Source organism: Micropterus salmoides, unplaced genomic scaffold, assembly GCF_014851395.1.
Source record: "Micropterus salmoides isolate LMB-PRFRI ecotype aquatic unplaced genomic scaffold, ASM1485139v1 Ms_hic_scaffold_9, whole genome shotgun sequence".
NCBI lineage: Eukaryota > Metazoa > Chordata > Actinopteri > Centrarchiformes > Centrarchidae > Micropterus > Micropterus salmoides.
In genome coordinates, this window is record NW_024044681.1 from 34,169,550 (window position 1) to 34,194,766 (window position 25,217).

The 25,217-nt window shown below is 40.8% G+C and overlaps 1 protein-coding gene and 1 long non-coding RNA gene across 4 annotated transcripts in view; one reads left to right on the forward strand and one right to left on the reverse strand.

Moving 5' to 3' along the window:
* Positions 1 to 1,130: 1,130 nt before the first annotated feature.
* LOC119894844 lies at positions 1,131 to 19,446 on the reverse strand. Of its 2 annotated transcripts, XR_005442984.1 has the most exons (4): positions 18,893 to 19,446; positions 4,141 to 4,236; positions 3,440 to 3,571; positions 1,131 to 2,633 (listed from the first exon to the last, which is right to left on the reverse strand). It is a non-coding gene; the product is annotated as an uncharacterized LOC119894844 (long non-coding RNA). The 2 variants fall into 2 exon arrangements; XR_005442983.1 differs by lacking the exons at positions 1,131 to 2,633; positions 3,440 to 3,571; positions 4,141 to 4,236 and adding an exon at positions 11,023 to 11,294 and having other exon boundaries at positions 18,893 to 19,114.
* A 299-nt stretch (positions 19,447 to 19,745) lies between these two features.
* LOC119895740 (protein turtle homolog B-like) overlaps positions 19,746 to 25,217 on the forward strand; it is a 143,415-nt gene continuing 137,943 nt past the window's right edge. For both annotated transcript variants that reach the window (XM_038709038.1, XM_038709039.1), the window contains exon 1: positions 19,746 to 20,036. In XM_038709038.1, the coding sequence (XP_038564966.1) occupies positions 19,973 to 20,036 (64 nt within the window). In that variant the 5' untranslated portion in view covers positions 19,746 to 19,972. The remainder of the gene's footprint in view (positions 20,037 to 25,217) is intronic.

Consider the following 25,217-nt stretch of genomic DNA (forward strand, 5'->3'; position numbering starts at 1 on the left):
CTCGTCACACGGCAGCTGCATGGGCTCCGTCAGCACAGGAAACAGTCTTGATTAGTTCACGACTCTCAACTGTGGGTCTCTAGGTCTGAGTCGTTCATTTGTCACGTGACAGCTACTGTGGAGCAGGAATGAACGACTCGTTCACCGCTCACATGGGTCCTCCTCAGTCTTTCGTTCATTCTACAGGCTGAGTGACTGCCAGCGCCGGAGAATGAGAGGCAGGTCGGCTGTCAGGTAACAGTCACTGGACTGACATTATATAGCTATTTTGTTAATTATGTGACATTTTATAAAGCATACCTTTATTACAGCGCAGTTATGTTGTGCTAAGTTATAGTTTTAACACAGCCGCACCGTAACTTTAGTCCTGCTAGTGTTTACAGCCAACAGCTGATGAGAGTTGTTCTGGGTCCGCTCCACTTCAGAGCCCTGACAGGGTTCTACCGGGAGCCGAATTACCTCCGAGGTTGTCTCCTCTCCAAAACAAACAGACCTGGTCATTAAAACATTAAAACACAGCCACGTAGCAACGTTAGCGTTAGCCCTGTAAACAGCTAACAGCTGATCCGGTCCGCCAGAGAACGCAACGCAACTTTTCCTTTTTATTTACCAACAGAGCCATGCTGTTCGTGTTTGAAAGCGATGTGCTCATGTGTGTTTCTCTGTCTCTGAGCAATGAGCAAGTCTAATGTTCTGAGACTATGTTCTGAATATATTTAACTGTACACAAAGGTGTTTCTATTATTAAGTCTACTATGAGCTTCACTGACATGAAATGGGGTAGACAAATAGTAGAGTAATAGAAGTCATGTTAACATAAAGTTACTACAACACCACAATGCACCAAAACAAAATGAGCACACAGTTGAATCAAAACCTCTCTAAAATAGTTTAAACCAATACTAAATATAATAACATTAATGAAGCTAATATTTAGTACAGAACTTTTTGACTGTTATCCACATAGAGTTGAACCACATAGATGGTGGGTGTGAATCACTGAAAAAAGGTACTATTTTCATCTTGGTGACTACAATTCTTCCATTTCACTGGTAGATTCATCTGTTTGTGTGGGTTCAAGTGGGTTGAAATTAAAGCATACCAGTGTAAGTGATGGTGACCAGGATATCTTTGGAGGTGATCTCCATTTATTCTGACAAAAGTTGTGATAATGTAATTTGAGCTCTTACACAAATTAAGAGACAGGAATATATTAGCGTATTACACAAGTACACATGTTTAAGCTAGCAAGTAAAAGTAATTTAACAGAAAGGCCAAACACAGACATTTCAATGACCACTATGACGTTTAATTCTCCCTTGGAGTACAATAGCAAATAGGGACACCGAACTCACGAAATGAAATGGTAAATGGACTGTACTTACATAGTGCCTTTCTAGTCTTCCGACCACTTAAAGCTCTTTACACTACATGTCACATTCACCCCATTCACACACACATTCCTGCACTGATGGCAGAGGCTACCATGCAAGGTGTCAACTGCTCATCAAAATGCAAGTAACATTCACAAACACAGCCTCGACTTTGTGGCATTTTGTGACCACCTGACAGGATCATGCATTCTGGGAACCACCCTTTCTGAAGGTTGAACAGCAGTAAAAAAAAAAATCAGTAAAAGTATACTGGAGTGGGCATAAACACAGATGTCACATCAAATGATCAATCAGACTAAGTAGTTCCATGATCTGACTAGGAACCACTTCCTGGGGACTTGTCAGGTATTTAGTTATTAATGGGGTCAGACTATACACACTATCTGGTTTTTCAGTCTTCTGGGTACCACTTGACACACATTCAGGTTAAACTTACTTTGAGAGTCACTGAACACCTACAGCTGTCATGTGCCAAGATATTTGCTGGACCATAATTTCTGCCAAAATTCAGGTTCTGTTATGTAATTGTACAACACAATTATATTATATACTGGAAAGGTTGAAAAGGTTCAAATAAATAATTAGGCCTGTAAAGTATTATTATATTATTAGTCATCATGCTGTGATAAAGTTGCTAAGTGCAACATAAGTGTCCCTCTTATTAGTGAACTGTTTCCACACTCCCTTTATCAGAAAATGTTCTCTTCTATTTCTTCAGGATATTTCAATATGAAGCCTAGTAACGCAAATTAAGGTTAGCATTTTACAGGACACAAGTCCCAACAAATAGAAACAACAAATAGACTGAATGAAAACTTTTAATTTCAACTGCTGGAATCTTAAGGCAACTCAACTCCCTTGAATGCTTACAGGCTCTGTTCACAAGCAACATCTCACCTTTTCTTAGGACTGGGTACCACCCATGTAATGTAGACAACATTCCACATTTGAGACGTCTTACTTAAATGAACATGACGGTATGATTTAAACGTGACAAAACAAGCATTACAGGTGCTAACAGAATAGTTTTAAACTTTGCCCTTGAGAGCTGTGATTCGATTTTTAATGTAGAATTTAATGGCCAGCCATGATTTGTTTTTAAGAGCTACTTTCTTCAGTTCAAGGCACTCATAACAGTCAGTTTTTCCCAGAACATGGCATGAAGTGATAACGGACACCATGTGCTTCTTGACTGCAAGAATTTCTTCTCCCACATCCTTTTCTTGAAAGTCCGGCGACCTGAACAGATATTACAAGAAACAAAGAATGTGGCACTCAAACAGTTTTGAGCAGTCAATCTTTAAAGATAATACAGTTACAAAGTTTGATATCAAACAGACAAAGGGCATATTGATCAAAATGTACTTAATTTTGAAATCTCTAAAAAGTTAACCTCTATTTATCTTAATTAAAATTAAAACAGAGGTCCACTGATTACATTTTGACTAAAATAAAGCTAAACAAAAATTTCTAATTTCTAGTAAGTGACTATGACTAAAATGAATTTAAAATTCTTGTCAAAATTAACACTGCATACCAGTTCAGATGGGATTCGGTACCTCGTTGGTTTAAATTGTTTCGATATTCAAGTCATTATAATAAGCCTCCTTTGCATGCGGTGCAGGTGGAAAATCCAAAGATTTGTGTGTCTTTTCACGACTTTATAAAATGTACTGTTGATTGAGAAAGTCAGCAGAGCATAGGGGGAGAGAAGACAGAGAGCCAGTGTGCTAACACCACACTCTGTACCTGTGCTGTAGGGTGTGACAGAGAGCACACAGGCTCCGTGAGATACCGCTTTTCTGGATTGGGAATAGCGAGATGCATCATGAACGACTATCTTATTATTAGAGACACGGTTAGTGAGATAAAATGTGCAATATAACATTCATGTAGACCCTAGCAATAATAAATAGGAAACCTATTTCTCCAGTGCCGAAAGCATAACCAATAACATCGGAGCTTATCGGAGCTACATTTCAGGAACCCTTTCCTGCAACAATACATGTAAATGCTCAGAAATAATAATAATAATATTACAATACCTGGCAGCTTGAATTAAACTGGTCATAATTTGTGCTTGGACTCTGAGATTCATCAGAATCTGTGTAGTCCACCAGGGAAGAATTCATCCCAACTTTGTTCATCAGAGGTAAGGGTTCTGGTTCGTCTAAGCCCTATATAACATCAAAGAAAGACATAATATATAAATGAAAACACACGTAGTATGTATACCTATGTACATCAAACTGCATTTCAGAAACATTGGAATCCCACACCTACTCTTCATATTTTTCAATAAAACCATTGGCTTGGTGTCCACAATATAAAAAATAATATGCATAACTGGCAGGGCAGAATGTACTTGTGACAGTCAATTGGTATGACTAGTATTGTTTATATGTTTCCTGTATCTGACTAAAGCTTGATTTATACTCCTGCATATGATCTACGTGCATAGCTACGCCGTAGGCTACGCATGTAGCCATGCATTTATTCTTGTGCGTCGGTGTCTCATCATTACTGTGTAAATGGGCAAATCTTTGGCTAAATAGTATGTGATAGCATTTGATTTCATTATGTCTCTTCAAGCTTGCGTCGTAGTACAACTAGCAAAAGAACTCGCTAGTGATGTTTGTTTGGCTAGCTCTCGCATGTTAACTGCGACAGCTTTGAAGCGTTTTTGTTAGGATAGTAGTACTAAAGTATGAACCAGTGAAAGCCGGTAAAAGAGAAAAACTAGTACCTGTGTCTAGAAGCAGGACGATCTCTGAGGAGTCTGCTCTGTTGTTCTGAAGAAGTCGGCCTCAGAAGATTCAGTGGCATCTGATTGTTTGTCAACCTTTAGACAGAAAAGAGTCATTACTGTAATCCAATGGCTACAATATTATTTAGTTACCATGGACCCCACAATGACAAGAGACCTGACAGGTGTGGTCAGCACTAAACACTGGTCTTATTAACTTGACTGGACCCCATTAAATCACAACAAAAAAAAGAATGTACAGAATTGACCTACGCCGTAGTAATTGCAAACAAAAGTTTCTGTACCAAATATTAAGTTCTGCTTTTCTGATGCATCACATACTTATGTCATGCAATAAAATGCAAATTAATTATTTAAAAATCATGTGATATTCTGGATTTTTGTTTTAGATTCCGTCTCTCACAGTTGAAGTGTACATATGATAAAAATTACAGACCTCTACATGCTTTGTAAGTAGGAAAACCTGCAAAATCAGCAGTGTATCAAATACTTGTTCTCCCCACTCTCTCTATCTATCTATGTTCTGCTGTAGTTTTAACACAGCTGTACCGTAACTTTAGTCCTGCTAGTGTTTACAGCTAACAGCTGATGAGAGTTGTTCTGGGTCTGCTCCACTTCACTGCCCTGACAGCCGAGTTACCTCCGAGGCAGTCTCCTCTCCAAAACAAATGGACCCAGAACAACCTGGCAGTGTTTGATGTCCTCATGTTTGTTTCTCTCTGTCTGCAGAAGATTATGTGTTAATATGTCTTTGTTCTTTTCTCTGTGCTGGAATCCTTTTAAGAACTTGATGGCTTTATCCAGATTAATATTAAATGTTTAAATATTATTAATTGTGCCCTTTAAGTTTATAACTTCAGTATATTCCCAGCAAATCTCATGTTAATATATAGATGTTATGTCATGGATAGGGACGTTAGGCTACTGTATGAATGAACACTTTAGATATATACTGATAGTAATTATAATTATATATATGTCTGGTGTGGTTGTATTGTGAAAATGGACAGATTTAGCCAGAGTAGTGGCGATTGAATATTGACAACATATTTCTGTGGTTTTTATATGGTTTGAACTTGGTTGTGGCCCCATAGAAAGATGATAGAGAATGAGGTGAATAGTGCATTATACCTTCAAATAGCCCTTTGAAGTTAAAATTGTTGCCAGTTAATTTTAATGTCAATCTAATACTTGTGTCAGGTGTACTTGCATAAAATGTTGGGTAGTTTAATTTATAATACAAGATATTTTTACTAAGTCTACATATGTGTAAAATAACTAATAATTAAAGCTGTCAGATAAATGTTAAGTAAAAAAGTACAGTACTCCCGCTGAGATGTGGTGGAGTAGAAGTAGAAAGTGGCATTTAAAGAAAAAACTCAAGTAAAGTACCAGTACCTCAAATTAGTACTTAAGTACAATACTCGAGTAAATGTTCTTACAGTAACTGAAGCCACTTTTTCAAAACTGTTAATACAGTCTGCATTACCAACATGCATCTTGGCCAAACAGTTCACCTCCAAAAGTCACTTAAACCACCAAAACACTTCATCGTAGTCTGAAAATAAACTCGTTCAACCAAAACACTAGTGACAATTCTCACTTAGAAAGCATTCATTGTTACTCATAGCACATTGACCTAAAAGACACTAACAGTGAGCACTACGTAAATGATAAACTTTTATCTTTGAAGTACGAATGATTTTTTCATATAAATAACTGTTTTATTATACAAGTACAGTACAATACAGTTTCTCTCTTTTCGCTTTTGAACATTCTCTCAAATAATTTCAGAATTGAAATTCTCAAAACTACTTGTTCAACCTCCACATCATCTAGTCACATCGTAAAAGCAATTTCTCATTCTTTTGAATGAATTGCAGAAATGCAGAAATGAGTTTCCATGTCCATTATTCTCTCTATATCCCTGCATATAGTAATTTAATTGTGAAAAATAAAAAGTTGAAAAATAAACTAATTAAACTAAATAAACTAAGGGTGCTTTCACACCTGTACTTTGGTTCATTTGGTCCAGACCACGTGAAAAAAATTATACTGTTGCATTTTAGTTCTAGTCCGGTTCATGTTCACACTGCAGTTTTACAGTTTTACAAACAAACCAAGAGAAGTAACCATGACGTCATGCAGACTTACAGGTAACTTATTGATTGGACAGCTTTGGCTATTGTCATCCTACATCATCAGGAGGAAATGAAACTCAGGGTAAATGGAGTGATAGTTGCCCTCCTTTTTTAACAGATTTAAACCTATTAATCAGGGAAAATACTTGCGCTGACAAGTACACGTTAGATCACTGAACACATTTCGCGGTTAGCGGATTTTATAGTGGTTTAGCTTTGGAAATAATGCTCAGATCACACACAGATCTCTGCTATCATAAAATCCTGTGTTTGGTTAGTTTGCTTTCACACCACAAGGGAACCGCACCTGAGTGTAATTGCTGCATTCACACTAGGGTTGGGCCGATAGACGATGGCTGACAGATGGTCGATGGTTGAGCAGGCATCATGATTGTAAAACCCCGTCCCCTGATAAAAAATCACAATTTTTCACATAATACCGCCATGTGAAAGTAGGTTTTAATCACCAAAAACATTATTATTATACATTTTAAATATGCTTCGCACCTTCCTCGGAATTCTCTTCTCCCCTCACTCAGACACACTGACACACAAGAGGCCTACACCTCAGTTAAACACACCGGCTTGCCCCGCCTCTCTCTGTCTCCCCCCTCGCCCGTCTGCTCCACCTTCTCCATCAGCAGTAAGTTTTATAAAGTCGCCTAAAAGACACAGAACTTGTCTTTTTGAATCACGGCAGCAGGTGAGCCACTTGTGGGCTTGTTAATGATGCAGCCTATCAAACAACCAAACCCAACATCTGCACCCTGTGTTCAGTGATGCTTTACGTGGTCCGTGCTTGTAATGTCATAGGCTACCAAGCATTTAACCGAGTAAAGTCTGTGCGACAACACATGCGCATAAGCCCGCTATTCCCCGTGTGCACCCCCAATGCCATCGTCCATCCCGATTTTTCAATGTAGACATTGTCCGATGGAAATTTTGTAGGCATCGCCCAACCACAATTCACACCTGCCCAAACGAAGGGGGAAAACGAACTGTAGTGCGATTCAACCGAATTAAACAACGCTGTGTGACAGCACAGTCCACATACACTTCTGTTTCGCTGACTGTGCGAAGAATTTTGACAATGTGACTTCAGATTTGACCAATGCAGATTAGCAATTGAAAAAAACTAATCACTGTCCACCACTGGTAATTGTAATACTACATATTTGACTCTGTTACACATATTACTGCTGTATAATTGACTCTGTTACACCAGCTGTGACAGCTTGGGAGAAATATTGCCACCTAGGTATCATAGCCTGTGTAAGGAGGGATGGGTGGTGGTAGTACTGTAGGACTAAAGCTCTTTTTGGAGAGTGGTAACAGTGTTCATTTGGAGCAGTTAATGGTTTTTTAAAATAATTTTCTGGATATATATTGTAGTTTCATGGTAGTGGACTTAATTGGTTCTGTAAGTACAGTAAGATGTCATCTCACTGTTTCCTTTGTTACAGACTTTGTGTTAGATGCAGGCCATCTTCTCAGGCTTCTGGCTGTACATGTAGGTCTGTCCCTTTGTTCTCATGATGAGAGGTTCCAATAACAATGTAAAATATTGTCCCAATTTGTGATTCAGAGTTTCAGTATATTTATCATCAGTGTGCTTCTTTCATATCAATTGTGTGGTGACCTGGATAACATTGTGTTTGTGGTTTGGGGGGCCTGGGCTGCATGCCAGCTGGACCTTCAGCTCTCCTGGGTTTTAGAGAAAGGTTGAGTGAAGAAGAGACAGAATATGTGTGTGTGAGGGAGGAAGTCCAGCAGACAACCCTAATTGATCTCCTCCACCCCAGTTACCACCCTATCCCAGTCATGGGTTTGTATCCTCTGGGTCAGTGGTGCACAGAATTTTATATCTGTCTTCATGAAAGTGATCAAATATGGCCTGAGTTATAAGTGGAATCCAATGAATGTGCAGAATGAATCCAATGAATTAATGCCGCCTGCCACCAAGCTTTGTGTAAGATTATTGCATAACAGCATTTAGTGGCACAATAAGAAAGACAATGGCTTAAAATGACTTTACATACATATAAAATAGTTCCAAACAAGCTCGTAAAGAAAATAAATCCCAGGAAAATGCTGTGCAAGATCACAGTTCTTTAAATTGTCAAAGCAACAGACTCACTATCCCTTAGTCTCTCAGCCTCACCCTGCTCTTTTACCTCTGTTCCTAAAACTGCGACTCTCCACAATTTCCCTATTACAGCTGTTGAAGGTCTGCACTCTTTGGCACCTCAGGAGAACACAAAAACATCTGCCAGCACCACAACTACAATCAAGGCTACCCAATGCCCACCCACACTTTCTGTTTCTACTCAGTCTCAGTGGGGTGGACTGCCTCTACGCTAACATTTGCCCCCAACGGGCATTGGCACATGTACTAATTCAAGCAGATGCATGGGCCTTATCAAAACACAATCACTTTCACCTTGAGGGAGTGGCATTGTTACAGCGTTTAGGAAAGCTACAACTATCACATAGTGGTTGAATGAAGGCAAATTCACAATTTGGATCTCAGTCAAAGTGGAAGCAAGCAGTCTTCTGTTGGATTTGCCCAGGCATAACCAGTTAACACATTGGTAGCCACAACCATTTTCTCATGGATGTCTGAGGGCTGATGCAGGGAGGGAAATATAGCCATAACTCTAAGAGGTATGAAAGTTTTTTTTAAGGGGGGCTAGGTTCTCCTTCTGCAGGTGATACTACTTTGCTGGTAGTATGTCACCCTCCATGCAACATCCTGCTGACCTCTTGGTACCTAGAACTCATGGACACAAATCTATAAGTAAATTTGATGGGTGAGAGGGGCGATCATCTTCCCAGACACAACCTGAAGAACAACATGTTGGGAACAAAATGTTCAGATCACTGTTCACATCTTGGCTTCAATAAGGACCAAGGACACATGCTTTGCTATTAAAGGAAGGTCATATGAAGTCTCACCATCTGACACCTACTGAACTGTACTGTAGAACACCATATTTGCACTCTTCACTGAAACTGAGTGAAATGGAGAAGAAGTAATCATACTAAACCCTGAAATCTTAATTTCATGGCCAAGTGATCCTGAAAAGTGATCCCCCCCCACTGTATAGACCTCAACTATAATTTCTATATTTTCTATATATAATTTTAATATGTATAAATGTTTTCAGTTGAATGTACATGTACATGTTTTTATTATGTTTATACATAAACTTATGTGGACCTGCTGAGGATTTGTTTCTGTGAGAATCCAAAAGATCAGTGAGATAATTATCTGCACATACAAGTGACACATTTCACATATACACATCACATCATTTGATCAGTTGTTACAATAATATCTAAATATTAATTATAGCACCTTTAAACCCACTTGAGCTAGAAGCTCCAGCTTAAACAAGCTACTGTTAGCACTGTTTCATTCGGCTGGGTGCTAGCTATCTATCATTGTCTGAACTCTTGTCCGATCTCTGTACATGTTAGGTCTCCTCAAACCACTCACGCACTGTTTTTGCAAACCAATACTAAAATTGCTCTGTCATGTCCCTTTCTTAGTTAGCCAGTTTCACCTGTACCCCTGCCTCATCTGTTTTATGCTCTTTTGCTCCATTCCATCTGCACAAGTATGCTCAAATGTCATTCTTCCCACCGCTACTGCCATACTGTTTTGCACACCACCTGACCTACCTCTGTAATAAGATCTCAACTTGCAGAAAATGTTTATAGATCTCTGTACTTTGTACTTTTTATTTATATATAGATTATCTATTTATATATTGTGATTTTTATTGTTGCTATACCATTTACGCATACAATCTGACCTACCTCCTTGAATGGTCGGCACCTGCACTAAATGTACATAGACGCTTTATACTATGTGTATTCAATGTGTAACTATATGTTGTTCTGCACGTCTACACTTTCTTGGCCAGGTCGCCGTTGCAAATGAGAATCTGTTCTCAATCGGCCTACCTGGTTAAATAAAGGTTAAATAAATAAAAATAATAAATCACTCAGTCTTGTCTCATTGATAAGTAACTAAATAAATGGATTTTGTGTCTCAGTGATCTGCAGCCCTTTCGAGAAGTTATGTGGCTCAACAGTCATCCAGTGGAGGTGCCTCTCTAATGAATTAAACAGCTAGCTAAAAAGAAAAAAAAAATTTATGGTGAAGAAGGTATATACCAGCAAAATTGATTTTTCACAACCTGGAATTCCATAAGTTGTCCTTATTAACTGCTGATTATAAAGAATTAATAAACTATAAGTGGTGGAATAAATAGATGTTTTTACTCAAGTAAAATAACTAGAGATGTCACCAATCAATTGTCTGTTGACGAGGGCTGATCCGTCTCAAACATCTCTGCGGTTCAAATTCACATGCATGCTCTGCTGCATGATGGTTCACGTTATGCACACAGCGTCGCAGACAGTAACTTCCCACACACACACACACTAAAACATGTGGTGAGCGGGGTAGTTCTTCACTGTGAGAGAAGAAGACGGTGTTGGTATTACTATCTGGTACATTAGAAGATGTGGACATGGTGGATATCTTACATGCACGGACCAGGTGAAGCAACAGTGAACACACCTGTTGGTGCCGATGTCATTCAGTAACAAAGTGATCTTTATCATTTCAATAGGCTACGTCTATAACAACAAACCACCAAAAAATTCCAAAATGCTACTTTCACCGACAAAGACCATGCCTGCGAAGATGTAGATTCAAGATGGTTTATTGCTTATAATGGAGCTGAGATTGTATTGTACAGAAAGAATGGATCAAGTGCCGGGGGGGTGGACTGAGGGATGGGGGAGAGGGTCGTGGGATGAGGGGTAGGTGTGATGGATGAAGGAGGGGAGTCGAATCCGTAGCCGATGGATGCGGAAGTGAAGAGCGGACCGGTGTCTGCTGGCGAGAAGGTGTGCGGAACCTGTAGGAGTCAAGACCCTGAGTGGGGGAGCCATCTCTTCGTCGGCAGATGTGTGTTCCTGTATGATGAAAAAAAGATAAGGATTTGGGTGGGAGGGATGAGAAAGCTGAGTCAAAGGGAGGTGAACAGAATAGGTGTAAATGTAAATGCTCCGTATTTAAATAGCACCTTTCTAGTCTTTTCGACCACTCAAAGCGCTTTTACACTACATCTTCATCCACACACTGAGCCTAAGCGCTCAAACATAAACATTCACACACATTCATTCACTGCGGAACAGCCACCAGGGGCAATTTGGGGTTCAGCATCTTGCCCAAGGACACTTCGACATGTAGCCTGGGGGAGCCGGGATTGAACAGCCAACCCGCTCCTCCTCCTGAGCCACAGCCGCTGGTGTGCTTAAGTACTTGGTGTGCGGGAATTGGATGGGTTCAAGGCGTGGTCTTAGTTCCCGAATCTAGTGTTTAAAACTGACGATAAAAGTCACCAGAACCAGAAGAGTGAGACAGACTGAGAGAGAGGTGTAGGTGTGTGTCTGAAGGGAAAAGAAAGGTGGTAAGTAGTTGTGAGTAAACACTAAAATAGCATGGAGAATGAAGTATAATTGAAATGTTGAGATAATAAAAAACCTACAAGAAATTGGGCCATGAATTCTTTCACATAAAATATACAAATATACCCCCCATGTCCCCCACCACAGTCATTCTGTGGGAAACACTGAGCTGTGTTATACTGCGGTTTACTTTCACTTGGATTTTAAATGTACAAAAAGCTGTCCTGGGGAGCACTTTTTATTTTGAGATGTACTGTATTTGAGTGAGAGTAGGTTTTGCCTTACCTGGTTCAGTTTTGGAGAAAATACTGAAGTTATTTAATAGTCAAAGCTTTATTATGAACATACAATTGAATGGAATGCAGGAAGAATAGCCAATGTTTATGCTGGTGCTAATTGGAATACTGCTAAAGAAAGAGTTTTCTACAAAAATATGCTGTGAATTATAGGTCTTGGGAAGAAAATGGCAATAAAAAATCGGCATCAGCAGGTCATACCTTTAAAAAACTCCAACTGGTGAATCTCCAAAAAAAATAACCAATACCACAATGTAAAAATACTCAATTACAAGTACAACCTTCTTTCTAATACATGCATGCTATTTATTTTCCACTAACAAAGATATTAGTAACAATGTTTTCTAATGAATGCATTATCAGAAAGTGGTAGCCAGTTTTGTCTCTCTCCATCATCAACGTGGTGAACTTGACATTCTCTCCAGGAACAAGCTGCAGCTGTTTTGCTTCATAAAGCTTGTTGACATAAAGAAGTTGATAGGAACAATCATTTGAGACCATTTCAATTTTTCCCACTATTTTCTAGTTCTGGAACTCAAGTGTCAAAAACATTTGGATGTTTGTTTGCGTTTTGAAAACACACTATCAAGCACTTTGGGACAATAATATCAAGCCTCCCTCCAGGAGATGTTTCATCATCAGTGCCTGTAAACATACCCACATCCATTCTCTGAATCAGGCTCTACACATCATCCAACCACCTGCTGTCAAGCTCCCATTGTAGACTGTTCTGGAGTTAAGTCCAGCATATTCATTCACATATTTTGCAATCTGTTGCATTCTAGGATTGCATAATTAGTTGAAGTATTTTTTTTATCTACAAAATATTTCATTTACTGTTCCGTTGTGCTGTCATTAGTGAGAGGGAAGTTGACTGGACGTTTCAGAAAAAGTGCAGCAACACTGCGCTCTGGAATTTAGCTTTGTGTCCCTTCCTTTCCCTCTATTGTTGATTAAATGAGTAATGAACATAAGACACAATCCTTTCTGAAAAGATCCCCAGTATCAATAAACCACGACTTTACAGCTAGCAGCTCTGTAATGCTCGTGTTGCTGCCCAGGAGTCTAATTCACTATATCCCTAACCCTAACCCTTATTGAACACTTTATTGAAAATATAAGACACACTTATGTTCAAGCTCATAGTAATTACATTAAATTAGGTAGTGCCATTGTCCAGGTGTATTTGCAAAGTTTGGCTATCAAGTGCAACACACAAATCGGACACATTAAATGTTAAAATCAAATTCGGTCTGTGGCCTGGTTTTTAATTTCCCATTTTTGACTTAGGCATAAAATCAAAAAATCAAAAATAAAAGTGTTTGGGGTTGATGATACACAAATTAATATTCAGTTTGAACATTTCAAATTCAATTAAACATTGAAAACATTAACATTAAATTCAGATTAAATTTGTGCTGGAATTAAAATAACTCCAAATAGGTCATCCAATAGTTGTAGAGATATTTCACTTAAATTACTTAGTTTAAAAAAACTCATAACAGAGCTAATACTGGGGCACTACTACTGTAGTGAAAAAAAGGAAGTCTCACTGTGCTGGGTTATTACTAGTTAGAGCCATATTGACAAACTGCCACCAGTGGGGGCATTGATCCCCTCCCTGGTCCAGACTGAGTGCTCCCAGGCACATGAGAAACCTGTTTTCACATTAGCAAGCTCAGCAGGACACACAGACTTGTGGAAAGCGCCTATATGAAGTTCACTAACAACATAGCAGGCAACTGAAAATTGTGTATTAGTTTCTTTTTTAGTATGGGACACATCTCAGGCAAGAACATGCTCCTGACTTCCTACAGACTGATTCTTTCATTAATTTCTGTTACAGTGAATTGCCACAGCAAATATTTGTCCAATATATCATGATTATATTTGACACTGGTGTGGTATGTGTCTTCCCTGTTAACGGAAATGCAGTCTAACTTCTAAGTTGTAAACAGTAATATATCACTGCCTGCTGATACTTTATGTAAGACTATTAAGAGTGTGCTTTTCCTCTCAGATTTCCCCATTGTCCTTCACAGTAACACTGCACGTAATGGACTACCGAAGGAAAGCACTCTTTATATTTTTTTATATATACTGAACAGTGACAAATGGCCCATGAGACTTCTGCAACAGGTCTTGAGCGCCATTCATTAAAAAACATAAGCTATCACATGAGGTATCAATACAGTCACATACTGTTGACCTGCAGATGTTACATTTTCCATACACCATGCATATTAGTCACACATTTGTACATTTTATATGTATAACTTTTTCACTATGAATTGTTCTTCTCTAGACACCTCTTTGATTTGCTATAAACTATAATGCTGTTTCCCTAAAGTATAAGTATAGTTGTGTTGTATTCTTAGCCATGCTTGTGGCGTGGCTCTAGGGACGTCAGTGTTGGTCAGTTGGTTGGTCTGTCTCTACTTTGTTCTACCTGTCTTTTCCTCTACGCAGGTCAAAAGTTTCACTTATTTTGTGAATTTTCTCAACATCAAGTTTTCATTCAGACAATGTTTCCTAGTGTTAGCATACTAACACAATAAAACAGCAAAAAAAAAAGCAGTGAGCTTGTTGCCATGGTGATGTTAGCATTTAGCTCAATGCACCATTGTGCCTAAAGGTGATTATACTACATGGGGTGTCTGCATAGGCAAACTTGTTCACGCATATGTCCGTGCATACAGTGTGTGTGCAGTCAGAGTGGTCATAGCTTCAGGACAGCCTGATAGAGCTGCTAGTGTGTCTATAGATTCTTCATCTTGACAACAGTTTCATTTTTACCCCATATGTATCATAGTCAGTAGCCACAACCAACAGTTAATGAGTCACACCTGCCTCACCAGGGAGGAACAAAAGTCTGATTGGAGCTGAGTGCGGTGAAGAAGATCACAGAACAGAGGGAAAGCTTAATTTGAATATATATTTGCACTTCACACAGCTCTTTTAAAGCACACTGCTTGGTGTGACAGTTAGCTGTGAGATGTGGCTGTACTCCCACCACCACAGTGGTTAGAGTGGCTCTTGAGCATCAGGAAAAAGGCCTTCAGCTGCATCTGAGGCCAGTGATGTCTCTGTCAGAGATGATGACATGCTGGGGCTTGACATGCCACACCCTCCCGGCTACTTCCTGTAGAAGAGCCAGCACGAGTAGCCGAGACCTCACAGGCACTGTGAGATAAAGGAGAGATGGAGATCAAGAAATCCCCAGGAAAGAGAGGCAGTGTGACAGAGAGTGAACGGAGATATTTTGTACCTCGCTGGATGTTTGTTTGCCATTTAAAACGCTACTTTATAATATCGCTATCATTCATTATGAAAAAGAAAACAGAATAAACAAGAATCCCTCTCAAGTTCCCTACATGGGTTTGCATAATCAAAGTACTAAAGTTTGGAACAGGAGAATCCACTCAAAACCTTGGCCTGATAACATTTCTGGCCGTGTACTAAAAACCTGAGCCAATCAGCTAGTTTTCAGCTAGTGTTGTTACTGACATTTACAACATCTCACTATCTCAGGAAAGCCACCACCGTTCCTGTACCTAAAAAGTCTGCAGTGTCTAGTTTTAACGACTCCCGCGATGTGACACTCATCCCCATTCTGATGAAGTGCTTTGAGAAACTGGTTCTTCAGCACAAAGAACAACATCCCAGCCAGCCTGGACCCTCACCAGTTTGCTTTCAGAACCAACAGATCCACAGAGGATGCCATCTCCACTGTCCACCATTCAGTTTTCACACACCTTGAGAAAAACAACACCTACATCAGAATGCTGTTTGTGGATTTCAGCTCAGCATTCAACACAATTTCCCCATGAAACTGATTAGCAAACTCAGCACTCTGGGTTTAAATACAACACTCTGCAACTGGATACTGGACCTCCTCACAAACAGGCCCCAGTCAGTTCAGATTGGCGGATTCAGCTCCTCCACACTATTGTTCAACACCGGAGCCCCCCAGGGCTGTGGGCTCAGCCCCCTCCTGTTCACGCTGGACACCCACGACTGCATCCCCCGACATGAAGAGAACTCTGTTGTGAATTTTGCGGATGACACCACCATCATCGGCCGGATTTCAAACAACGATGAGACTTCATAGTTGAAATTCATAATCTGGCAGAGTGGTGCTCAGTGAACAACCTACTGCTCAACGTCAGCAAAACCAAGAAGCTGATGGTTGAGTTTAGAAAGAAGGAGACAAAGACACACACACTCCTGTCTACGTCAGTGGAGCTGAGGTGGAGCGGGTGAACAGTTTCACGTTCCTGGGAATCAGCATCACAGAGAACCTGACATGGTCATCTCACATCCCCACGCTGGTGAAGAAAGCTCAGAAACGAGTGTATTTCTTGAGGAAGAAGGATAAATTCCCGTGCGAAGTCCTTGTCAGCTTTTAGAGAGGGGCAACTGAAATCATCCTGACTGGAAACAACACAAACTGGCATGGGATGTGCACGGCCCAAAACTGCTCAAAACATCAGTGGTACCCATCTCCCGAGCATCAGTGATATCGGTGAGGTGAGGCGCCTGCGCAGATACCAAAGAATACTAAAAGACAGTACCCACCCAGTCACAGCCTGTTCACCCAATGCTGCCTTCTGGGAAGAGATGTAGAAGTTTCTGCTGCACCACCAGACTGCAGTGCAGCTTTTCTCCCCAAGCTATCAGACTCTTAAACTCTACTTCATCCTCAGCACTGCTCCAGTTATGATTTTCTATTTACCATTTTTCACAACTGATTCTTTATTAATGTACTGTATATTGTCTGCTATGTAGCGGAAGGGAGTTACAAAACTCAATTTCACTCTATAACTTGTTATTTTGTGACAATAAACCACCTACCTACCTATCCTCATCCTGGCCTTCACCATGTTTCATGTTTCTTTTTGGTTGATTTACTCATCTTTAAAATAAGCCTGCAAAAATATGTATAACTACTGACAGAAACAGTATTTATTTGTTTATGTGTCACAGATATCACTCCAACAATTTAGCTGAAATCTGGGATAATGATGCATCTCACCCCTGCACTCAGGCATCCTCAAAATGATGCCATCACATCTTTTCTGTTGTCTTTTGTGTACAGAGTCTGCCGTCCAACCGGAGACCTACAAAGCATCACAAACTGGACAACTCCTGGATCACATCTGTGCAAGCATGTAGAACTAACGTTTACTAATGGTGCAATAAATACTACAATAGATCCATTATAGTTACATTTCCCAAAAGGCCATCCATCCAGCAACAGATAGTTTCTGTTTGAACAAAATGATGTGCCTGTAACCTAGGTGTTCTTTTTTAAACTCAGGTGGCTAAAGTGGTGTGGTCTTGCTTTATCCAACTGAGACATTTAACCAAGATTAGGACATTCCTTTCCTGCAGATCTTGAAAAGGTCACTTTATTTAATCACCTTTTATCTTTACCAGACTTGACTATTGCAGTGCACTTCATTTTGGTATCAGCAGGAAAAACATCCAAAGACGGCAACTAATACAAAACGCTGCTGCCAAGTTTGTACAGTAACTTGACTAGGAGAAAGCGACCACATCACACCAATCCTTGCTGTCGGCCACTGATTCCTGTGAGCTTTAGAAGTCATTTACATGGTCAGACACCTGCCTATAGATCTTTTGAGTCCCTACGAGCCTGACCACTGTTTGAGATCCTCTGGTAGTTCCAAAATTTGGACTGGTCACTAAAGGTGACTGGACCTTTGCTGGAGGGCCCTTAAGCTGTGGAACTCCTGGCCTGGGGATCTCAGGGAATCAAACTCCACTGTTAAATCTCATCTACCTGATGGGATTTGTTGTAATTATTTAAATCATTAAATTCATTATTTCTTTTTTACTTTTATTATATGTTGTTATTGTAAAATACTTTGTAACTTCTTTTGAAATGTGCTAAAGAAATTAAGTAATAACAATATTAATAACAACAACAATAACAATAAATTATTATTTTTATTATTATTATGGCTTGGTTATTATCTCCAAGCCACTGAGAGGAAATTTTATGATGTGCTACAATATCAGTGATGTAAAAACCCACAGATTTCTTAAAAATTGCCATTAGTGGACAGGGCTTTAGTGAAGTATGTTAGACAAAGCATTAAAAGTAATTTCAATATATTTTCAGTTGTTGAGAAGAGCAAATAACTGAGATCGCAAGACATGTTGTAGCGTCTGGACGTTTATCATCATTGGGTCAGTTTTGAATGATTTACTTAACCTGTGTATAATCTTGAACTATAGACTGTATCTGAAAGGTTCATATTCAAGGAAGACATCATTCGCATTATAAGCTTCTATTTTAAGAGGTATGATTGACTTCTGTGGGAAGAACTGTGAAGGTGACACAAAATATAGAAGCTGAGAACATTTGGAAATTAAAAAGAATGGCGATTCATGGCCTCAGATAACTTCAATTACATGTAGGCTATTTGTCATTTTGCCGGAGGCTGTTGGAGCCTCCTCCTGGAGGAGCAGTGGGGGGTCCTTAGACTTGGAGGTGGAGGAGAATTGGCTCTGAAACATGACATGATGCTCTATGAGCAAGGCAGACTGAGTCAGTTGAATTTAAACTGTCCTTGACTGAATCGTGTATCAATGAAGATGAATCACGCTGAACGCAGGCAAGTTATTTGTCACAAGTATCGGGAATTGTTTTAGTCCGTGTTCGATCTCAGCTGTCTTCATGGCGAGCCTTCTCTAATGTCACACTACAGCAACCTGACCATCACTATGTCATAAAGTGAACATTTTTGCAAACATAACCCCTCATATTTCAACACGTACTTGAATGCATAGACGGCAGGGTTCTCCAGATCACCGGCTGGAGGATTCCTCTCGTTTAGTTGCGCAGAATGGTACCGCAGCTCCGCCACGGCTTCACACTCCAACCCACCATGAAGCGTTTCCTCTTGTGCTGCATTCAGGTCCTCCGTGAAAACGGGAAGATGGCGAATCCTTTTACGACGCTGAAGTTATAAACCTGCAGTTTGTCCACAGATTCCTCAGACTCACACACTCTGGTTCATGCATAAATAAACCCACGTTACCTACTGGCAAGCATTGGTTAAAAAAAAACGTTTTCATTAGGATTTGGAATATTAGGCTATATGCTACATGGTAACCACCTGTTGGATTTTGGAGATCTGTGGTTGGGACTGTGATATAGACTAATGTGGGCATTGATGGTCTCTTCTCCTTGTAATAGGAAGGTTAAGTCTTACTCAGTAATTTCTACAACATTAGATACTAGATAGGCCAACTATAACTTTTAAAAGTTACAATGTACCACATTCAGTTTTATATGTAGGCCTATTAATGTCGGACAGCTTGCTATAGGCTAATTCTTTTTGCCTCTAACTCCGCTATAAAACAGTTAGATAGTGTTTTTTTGATATTATTGTAAGTTTAAGTGCGTCATGTGTAAGAAAAGCCAATAATGAGAATGCAGGCTCTCTGTCTAGCCGCCGTGAGCACACTGAGGTGTTAACACATCCTGTGAACGCAACACCGCAGCTGGGAAACAGACAGCGCAGGTGGCCAATCAGCGGCCGGATTTCCCCCACGCCCATCAGTGAAACGAGTGCGGAGGCGGGACCGCGGTTCTCTAAAAGCTCGCGCTTGGGTTCACTGCGTCGTCTGCTCTCGTCCCATTGGCGCAGGTGATCCGTCTCAGGATGCGAGAGGAGAGCGGAGGAGAGGGGAAGAGAGAGGGGAAAGCGCCGATGGAAAAGTGTCCAGGGCTCGGTTAACAAGAAAACAGGATACCGGCCCGCTTCAGTTTGTCCTGGGCCACTCGGCGATGAGAGCCACACCGAAAGGGGCACTTTGAGATATGATGATTTATTTCTGGTTGGCAATAGTACTATGATTTGGTATGTGGCCACTTTGATAGCAAGTGTATTCAGCACCCGAGGAACGGCCGCTCAAGGTGAGTCGAAGTGCAGTATCTGTGCCCACCAGCGCCTAGTGCTGAAGTTTGAACTGAGCTTTTTTCTCTTTTCAAAGCGTTTTCCTGCATGTCTGTTTGCTAACTTTGAGTACGTGGCTCGTGTGTTCAAAATGTCACACTTTACGTCATGAAGTTCATACCTACGTGTGTGTTCATCACCGCACCTGAGCGGAGCCGGGCCGGCAAATGATGAGGGAAACACAGCGGCTCACCGTGAAACGAAATGGAACAGAGTCACGGGAACAGGAGCAGAAACTCCTTTGGTTAAACCCGTTTTTAAAGAGAACAACCTGCTTATTCCCACTGTAACATGCTGTATGATTGGGATGCGTAGGCCTGGCTTTCACTGATAAATGGCGTTATCGGAGTTGTGACGTTTCTGGCTTCGGAGTGATAGATTTTGCAGCCTATTTGGGTTGACACATTCCTCCCAGGATGTGTAAGTTTGCTCTCCTGCAGCAGCTCCAGGGCATTCTGCGGGTAGTCAAGAGGACTGCAGCAGCCGGTCATACCGAGCTGCACACCAGCAGCCAGCCTTTGGTGAAATGTAAAGGCAAATGTGATTAGGATGGTGCGCTGGTGTAGATGCCATTAAAATGCTGAGTGGATTTAACCTCTTCCTGCTGAAGCTGGGCCTTACCAGCTTTGTCCGTTAGAGGGAGCTCTCCCTGAGCCAGCAGCGCATTAAGGGCAATTTGAGCAGTTCCCAGCACACTGAGGGTGCTTTTCAGTCTGTCATCGCATGTATGATGGCTTCACGTGAGCTTAAAACTATTTTCTATGTATTGGCTTTTCTTGTGTGGAAAGGAGCAGAGCTTCGGATCCTTCCACCAAGCCCTCTGCAGCTGACCTCTAACCTGCCTGTAGAGGGATCAAAGAGCAAAGAGACTGTCCCTGTGAGGGTTTAGTGCTGTCATTACAAAGCAGGGATGTCTAAAAGTCACACTGATTGGTGTCATTCAGAGCCCCAGTACAGCAGGGCCCACCGAGAATCAGTCTCACGTTCCTATTATAAGTAGGGCTGGAATAAATTTATCATCAATGAATCTGCTGATTATTCCCTATAGTTTGGACTGAAATATCAGCAAATAGTGAAAAATTACAAATTTTCCAAGCTCAGACTGAAATATTCATCATTTTGTCCGACCAACAGTCCAAAACCCAAAGGTTCAGATTATTATCATGGAACATTAAAACAAACCAGAAATTATTCACTTTTGAGAAGCTGAAACTAGTGTCTATTTTCAGGGGATTTGTGCTTCAGTAAATGACTTAACAAAACATAAAAATGAGATCTATTAATCAAAAATGTTCCAGCTCTAATTATAAATGACATAACCCTGTAGTCAGCGGACCATCATGGGTCCGACAGGGTGTATGTTTGTATTGTGTGCAAGCTTGTCTCACATCGATGACGAAAGGGACACGTGTGGTGAGCAGGTAAAGCTGCGGCAACATTGCACTTTACCCTTAAAAAAATGGAATCTCTGCTACTTTTGCCTCCCTCCTTCTTCCCCTCGTTATGTTCACCTTGAAGAAAGCGAGGAGAGATGAAGAAAACTAGCTCACGCGTGCTTCAGCATCAGGTGATGAAAGGAGCGCTTGATGACAAACAACCTTCCCATCACTGTGTTTAACTTCTGATACTGAATCTTGCAGGTTTATATATATATATATTTCTGTTGTCCTCTTTCTGGCAGGCCTGTCTGGCTACATGGCAAACAGTTATGTAATGTCCTGCCTAAAGAGGATACACTTAAGCATCATCCGCCAAAAGAAGGAGATTTAGGGAGATGTTTTAAGCGGCTTCTCTTGTCTCTTCCACGGTTGGGACTGCAGGCAACTTGGCAGAAATGAGCACTAACTTCTGGATGGCGGAGGATGACTGCCTGTGACTGGTCTTGTTTGTGTTTTGTCAAGACTGTCCCTTCAGTCAGTGTAACTGGTAATGCATATGGTCTTTGTCCCGTGCTTTAACACATCAACGGAGCTCTCAGCGCTCTGCAGCATCCGTGCTGTGCTCGCAGACACACCAACACACACAAACACACCAGCCGACAGAAGCTGCGCAGGGCAGCATCCTTCTGGCCTAGCGCTGCTGTCTCCAGCTGGCAGCTGGCAAATGCCTCGACTTTTGCCAATGATAACCCTGGACCTGAGCCAGACTGCCCCCCCCCTTTCCGGTTTCCTCTCTTCCTCACCTTGCCTCAGCCCTTTTTCCCTCCCTCCCTCTGCTCACTTTCCCCGTCTGACTCAGGTCCTCGTCTCCCTCCCTTTCACTTCTCGTCTCCCTTCTCTGGCGCTCCGTCCTGTCGTCTTCCTCTCCCGTGCACTCGGATGAACTCGCTTCCCTCCAGGTTTCAAGTGGCGTCTCTCAGCATGGCTGGGTAGCCGTGGGATGGGAACATGGTGGGTTGTGTTAATGGAGGCTCGGGGCCCGCTCCACAGCGACCGTCTGCTGCCATACGCAGACACGCCCACTTGTTACCCCTACCCACGCACACACACAACATACACACGCGTCCCCTCAGGGAACTGTGTCTTTAACCAGCATCTGAACATATGCCCACTAACAGGATGCCTGCCCTACACTAAGTTGGACTAATTATGACTAAGCTGTGAGATAAATGCCACTTGGTTGCTCGATAAATACATATGCCACAACATGCCAAGAGGGCTGGGGGCTGATGGGGATGGAGGAGGGGGTAAGGGTGGGTGTATGTGTGAAAGGGGTATAGTGGAAGGAGCAATGGAAAAAACATTGAAGAGCATTTTGTTTTCAAACTTTAAATATTGAAACTTTTTAACCATCTCTACACTAAGGGTGCTTTTACACACAGATATATCATTAATGAATATAACAGTTATTTGCAGTCCTGAAATTTAGCCCTCAGTCCTGCACACAATCTTCTAACAATCACATCCTTTTCCTTTTCCATGAATAGAGCCGCTTCACATATTGACATTCCACGTCTCCCTGTTTTCATCCATGTGGTGAAGTTTTCATTTGTATAGATCCTCTGAGCTGATTGCATTGCGTTTGCACTTCTGTCCACCTCTGCAGGTGAACGAGTGGCTCTTGAATGCTTCTTGGCAGCATTTACACTTGGATGTGTTTTTGCTTTGAATGTGGTCCTTCACGGCGCATATTATTAAGGCTCTGTGTTTGTTTAGTGGAATGAGATTCATCTGGAGCTCTGAAGCTCCCAGAAAACTTTTGAACTTGTGTTTATGATTCACTGATGCTGTCTCCCAAGTCAGAGCATGTGTATTTTGGGTAAACTGTGTGTGTAAATGGAGCTGGCAAGGAGCGCTGGTGCCTAATTAATTTTATTCCCAGAAACTTTCCTGGTATCCCTGTTTTTTGATGATCCCTACAGTATGATCACTTAATGAGTGATCTCCCAGTAAGTGGGTGGCTGCTTGGCAAAAACAAAGCTGCTGACCAAGAAAAGGGAGACTCGTGTCTCATGTACAGCAGGGATTTAAATCCTGTGGGTGTTGAGTGTTTTCTCATTGAAGGAGCTTTCTGTGCGGCTTGAGTTTTCATTTGGAATGCTCCTTGCACCTTTTATTTATCTGATGCCAATCAGTGCTGTTAATGATTAAATGACTCAACATAATTCAATAAATAAATTTCCTCTGGACTTTGCCAGTGGAATGGGACTGCATCTTATCTGCATAACTCCCATCAGTCTATTTTTTAAATTCTATTTAGGGCTTCAAAAGGCTAATTTCCTTTCTGTAGTGTACTTGTCCTTGTTCTGTAAAGTTCAGTCACAGATGTGTGTGAAAGTGTGTATGTGTGGGTGTTAGGGCTGCCCCCGGCTAAGGATTTATATAATCGATAGGGATGCACCGAAATGAGTGTTCTTCACCAAAGCCGAAACCGAAAATAATGAAAATGTTTGCCGAATACCAAACAATTACATTCACATTTTTTCCATTTATTTTGACTTTTATTTTATACCATTGCATAAATTAAATAGTCAAAATGTGATTTTTCCCACAGGATTTGGAGAGACTATGGTGGGTGGGTCTGAGGCCCAAGAGGGTTTGGTAAAGTAAATTACATGTGTCCATTTACTTTTAATGGACACATTTAACATATTTTATACTTTCTGTGAATATAATCCAATTAAACTTACGCTATTTCAGTACTGTATAGACACCTTATTTTGAAAATCTTATTTTCGCTACCTTCGTCCTCCGCTGTCTACAAAGGCAACACTAACTGTTGGGCCTCATAAAATGAATATTAAAGTTTCCTGTGTCCCCTGGCAGCTCTGCCACTACTCTCTGAGATTTACGAAGGTTGCTGATAAACAGAAAGTGTTACTTGTTGCTAAAGTAACCGCTAACTGCGGCTAACTAGCTGCTGTTATATAATTAGCTCAGTTAGCCTAGTGGTTATGTGAATCAGCCCGGACTGAGAGCTCGAAGCACCAGTGGAGTGTTTTGTGTTTAACGTTATACCTCTACTCAAGCGTTGGAGGTTTTCAGGCCAGGGTAACGTCAGAGAGCGGCGCCAAAAAAATTGTATTAAAATCTTTAAAATGTTACAAGAACAAAATGAATCATTTCTTTGTTGTTTAAATGAATCATTAGGCTATATTGTATATCATTGATAAAGTAGTGTTATTTTACTCTTTTAAAACCAATAATTTGGAAAATAGTCTTAAAAAAACAACAGGAAAATGAATCGTGATAAGATCGTGAATCGTGATCCTGCCTGAACTAAATCGTGATATGATATTTTTGCCATAGCGCCCACCCCTACTTCACAGCCTCTCTTCAGGTAGGACTCTCACACAGCAACACTTGTCTTTGTAAAGAGAGAACCTGACAGGATAAAGTCACTAACCTGCCTGTCAGCTCACACTGGTCCGTTTCAGTGGATTTACCATAAAGGCTTGAACGGGGGTCGTGGATTTATTCACGCTCTTAAAAAAGTTTCTTTCTTTTCACATTTTTATTTACAGCATTATATTTTGAAATTTGTATCATAAAAGGCTGTATATTAACTTATTGGGAGAAAACCATTGGTTGTATGTAAAATGAGCCGTTGAGCTTCCCCATATCCAAAATGGTATCATCCTGCTTTCATAACGCCACTGCGAAACTTCGACTGTGAGATTGACAGTCGAAACAAGCTCCGCC